The 4,778-nt window shown below is 31.9% G+C and overlaps 1 protein-coding gene across 1 annotated transcript in view; it reads right to left on the bottom strand.

The window, feature by feature from the left end:
• Positions 1 to 3,326, bottom strand: part of LOC106755570 (tRNA-specific adenosine deaminase 2-like) — a 4,810-nt gene extending 1,484 nt beyond the window's left edge. The window contains exons 1-4 of the mRNA XM_014637745.2: positions 3,061 to 3,326; positions 2,627 to 2,762; positions 1,985 to 2,022; positions 447 to 513 (exon numbers count right to left, since the gene is read on the bottom strand). Of these exons, the coding sequence (XP_014493231.1) occupies positions 447 to 513; positions 1,985 to 2,022; positions 2,627 to 2,674 (153 nt within the window). The 5' untranslated portion in view covers positions 2,675 to 2,762; positions 3,061 to 3,326. The remainder of the gene's footprint in view (positions 1 to 446; positions 514 to 1,984; positions 2,023 to 2,626; positions 2,763 to 3,060) is intronic.
• Positions 3,327 to 4,778: the final 1,452 nt, after the last annotated feature.

The following is a 4,778-nucleotide window of genomic DNA, read 5'->3' as shown; positions in this document are numbered from 1 at the left end:
AAAAAAAAAAAAAAAAAAAAAAAAACCGGAAATAATAGAAAACACGCCAGGCTAATAAACAGTTCGGCTAGCTCGGCCAACTTGAGGGCCAGCTCGATTCGGCCAGCATAGCTGGTGCTATTCAATCATTTGATTATTCTTTGACTTCCAACTGATAGGCTAGTGTCAAAGATAGATGATGAAGCCTGTGATAGGTTTCCTTATGTCTGGACATAGTCCAGTCAGAGACACTGAATCTAGCGATTTTAGTATCACTCTTTGCATGAAGTAACAGACCTAAACCAGGAGCTTGTTTTAAGTAACAAAGCGCACGTAAAGCAGTTTGATGATGATATGTAATAGGAGAAGCTAAACAACAAATAGATTATTAAAGGAACAGCTAAATATAAACCAAATGATCGAAAATATATGCATGAAAACAGAAAAGAGATCATTGATCAAATTACATTTCGTGTCTCAGTAGTTCGGTTCCTGCCTGAGGCTATTACCTTGGCATCCTCAACAATTACACATCTGCCAACAAATACCACAGTTTATATAAAAAGAGTAAACCAAAACAATAATGATCCAATGAGATGATAGACATAGTCTCTCCAATTGATTCAATGCAGAATACAATCAAGATGACTAATGAACAAAGATTTACTTCAGCCAATTTTACACTCAACAAATGATAGGAAGTATACCAGGAATTACAAGAAAATGTTAAATGCTCAATGTTCTTAAGGTTACTATGATGTTAAAGGAGAAAACAATAAGCCATTATTACTAAACAAATTAATCTCGGAATGTACATGCTAATCCAATGTAGATGCCAATAGCTCAATTTGTTTTTTCCTATTTTTTCTCCAAAATAAAAAGACCAATGAAAATGGGCATCCATATCTAAATTCAAAAAGCAGTTCAACGGATTGGATTTGGTACAATACATAAGAGATCAATGATAATCAAACATGCCCGTTTAGAATACATTGATTTGACCAATCCCGTAGCATGTTTCCAGTTAGGACTTAAAGCATAAGAGGAGAGTTCAAGCAAAATGATTAGTAGTCCATTAAGTGAGAGAACCTAAAGGCTTACGTATCAAATCAAATAGTTTAGCCTACTCGATGTGGGCACCTAACACTACATCCCCTTTAAGGCTGACGTCCACGAAGACCTCATTGTATCAACATTGACCCGATGGTACCCTTTTTCCCTGTAAGGGATTTAATTACCTATCAGTATTCAGTTTGCACCTTAATCCAACCCGTAGGTAGCCCTTTTCATAATCCAACTCTTAATAAAAACACCAACTACTAGGATTTAAGTACAAGAGGACAGTCCAACCCAAAAGACTAGTTCACTATTGGGAAAACCCTAAAGCTTAAGTATCACATCAAGTAGCTTATCCTACTCAATATGAGACTTCTAACACTTTTAGTCGAGAGTCATTACAACTCTGTTATTGATTCATTAAATCCCATTGGTATTGACTTGAAATGACTTTAAAAACTGATGCATGTAATTAAATTTCTGTTTAATCGGTACCTTGTCTTTTAAATAGGAGTCATGCAAGTCTTCTCACATTTCCAAAATCCAATTAAAAGTTTAAGCAACTTATTACAACCTCTTTTGTCACGTATACAGTCATCACAGCACCGACACCCATTTAGCTCACACTCTCCTATGCATTTCTTTAGCTATGTTTATTTATGTCCAAGGAGGACAGTCATCTTCAACATTAAAAACAGTATCACCCTCCCTTCTTCCTGACAATAGAGAAAAAAACTAAAATATTTTCTGATTTCAACTATCTAACTAAATATCCTATTACCATAGAATGCATTTCGTTGTCTTAACGCAATCAACCAGCACCAGTGATGAATGTGAATGACAGTCAACACCCTTGCCTAACACTTTCCAATCCTAACAACACCTTTATCAATTACAAGTTACACTTCCAATGATATTCAAGTAACATGAAATTGTGAAGGTAACTTACCCAACAGGCACTTCAAGAGCATCCAAAGCTAACCTCGCCTGTCACATAAATAAGAGTAATTAAAAGAAATAAAAACAGTTAAATCCAATGAAATGATAATAACGATAACAACAACAACAAAACTAGAGTTCCACAATGCTAGAGGGCTCCTCGCCATGAAAAGGTACAAGGGAGGGTCGCTGTATGCAACCTTACCGCTGTGTTAAGGCTCGCCTTCTTATAAATAATAATAATAATAATAATAATAATAATAATAATAATAATAATAATAAAAGAGAAAGAATATACATTTCTGCATAGATTACATGGTGAACGTAAGGAGAGCAGAATCAACATAGTCAGGGAGATAGATGGGTTAAATTGTCAGTTTGAACGCAACAACAGCGGTCATGAAGAAGACAAACACTGTGTTCCACTAAAAGCTAGCACCAACTTACTCCACCGCCTCCCATCATTTCCAATTTGATGAGTCATAAAGATCAATAACCAAAGAAACCACATAGGCAACTATTGAATATACAGTTAATTTCTGAAAAAAGTATGAATGGTGTTTATCACCTACAGAAAAGAAAACAACCCTACCTGCAGGAGGCATACTTGCAGAAATTAATGGCGCATATAAAAATGTTTGCAAAGCATTACCTGGTGTATGGCTAGCTCCATGAACGAAAGGATCTCAGGAGATGTCATCCTGAGCCAATGCAGAGAACAGGGATTCCAAGGAAGAAGAAAATAGAGGCACAACGTTTAGTGACTTACTTCACACCTTCTCTCTCAACTGTGACAGAGGAGAACGGGTGATTAGTGACTTACTTCACACCTTATCTCTATTTTTTTTTTTGTTTATGATTTTTTACTATTTCTAGTTCATTTTGTAATCAGGAATCAACAGAATACAGAATGATATAACAGAATCAAACCATAACTTATCACAATAATGCCAAGAAATTGTGCACAGGATTTGCAGGAAAGAGGACATTATCGCAGAGGGGATAGAATAAATAATAAAATAAAGTATGACAAACACGCAGTGATCAAACAATTTGATTAAGGAATAAGAGAATTAGGTAATAAACCTTCGTCGTGAGAGGCCAATCCGATTCTCGCTTCTTTCTTTCTCTGCCTTTCTCAAACTTTCTTCCCGAAATTTTTTCCTTTTTCTCTCTTTTTCTTCAGTTTCCCTTCGTGCTCTCTCTTTTTTCAAAATAATCCCCCAAAATAACTAAAAAAACAGGTTTATATAGTACTATAGGGCTAGTTTTTCACGGTGATCTGACTCTCATTCCTTGTGACACACTTCAGCTGCTATGCTTAAAAACCCCATCTCGTGCCTCCCGCGTGATAAATCCCTGCGGAGGGAAAAAAGAAAAAAAAAAAAATGCCACATATGTATGAGTGGAAACTTTTTTCTGAAAAATGCATTAAATCGTCCTTGTTTTTTTTTTTTTAACTTTTTCCTCTGTTTTTTTACTATCTTACCTTAACACCTTTTTTATTTTTAATAATTCTGAATTTTGCTATATAAAAAAAACATTATACACATATATTTTAACTTAATTTATATTTTATTCTATTTTTATTTTGTCTTTTGATTCATTTATTGTTATTATTATATATTTTAAAAAAAAGTTAAAATACTTATTTTCCATTTATTTATTTTTCGAAATCATTTTATATTTTATTTTAACAAAATCATGTATTGACAAACAAATTTATAAATAAGGTTAACATGGCCGATAATCAAATCATCGATAAAATAAAAAAAAAACATACAATGTTGAAATAATACTTTGAAAGATTGAAAAAGCAAAACAATTTGTAATGAATTTTTTTAGTGAGAGATGTAAAACAGTAATATGGTCATATGTATGATTATATTGCTAAATTGTTAAGAGTTAAAGCAGGAACTTTTAAAATTAACTTTAATTAACCTTTCAACCTATTTTATCATTAAGGTTTAAGTATTTTTACATGTGTTTAAAGATATATAAAGAGAAGTTCTTAGGTAGTTACAGATCTTTTATTGGCGTAGATGATTTTTATTGGCATAGATGGTTGTTATATGAAGACAACCTTGATCAATTGTTAGTGATAGTGTTGATATTGAGAAAATTAATTGTCAAGAATATTTATTTTGGATAAAAAAAAGGTAATTTTTCAAGTTTAACTATTTAATTTAAATTCATTTAATTTTGATTATTTAACAAAGTAATAATATTTTTTATAGATTAATTATCGTGTTTGAGAATATTTTAAATAGAGTAGAACGTAGATTCTCTTTGATGCATTTGTACATAATTATAGAAGAAATTTCAATAGATAAAGTATCATTAGAGAGCTTATAATTAGAGTTAAGAAGGCAACATTTTATAAGAAATGAAAAAAAAAAGTAAATTAAAAAATATTAGTAATGATGCTTATAATTAGTTAGTTATTTGCAATTCCAATTAAATCATAAATATATATTTAGTAATCATATCAGTGTGATCACTTGATTAATAATTTATCTCAAGCATTTGATAGTACAATTTTATTATGGATAATGATACTTTGACATTTAAATTCTAAAAAATTTTTGACACCGGACACGTGTCATAAGTCAATTGGTATGTGTGTTTAATGTTTAAAAAAATTAAAACACACAGACCAATTAACTTATGACACGTGTCCGATGTCAAAAATTTGTTAGAATTTGGGTCTCAGAGTATCTTTATCCTTTTACTGTTACCAGCATTAGTGGCAGTCCAATAATTACTATGATACAATGATTAGATCACACGTGATCAGTAGGTAG

The sequence above is a fragment of the Vigna radiata genome, chromosome 2 (genome assembly GCF_000741045.1).
Source record: "Vigna radiata var. radiata cultivar VC1973A chromosome 2, Vradiata_ver6, whole genome shotgun sequence".
In the NCBI taxonomy this organism is placed as follows: domain Eukaryota; kingdom Viridiplantae; phylum Streptophyta; class Magnoliopsida; order Fabales; family Fabaceae; genus Vigna; species Vigna radiata.
This window is presented reverse-complemented; position numbering and strand designations above follow the sequence as displayed.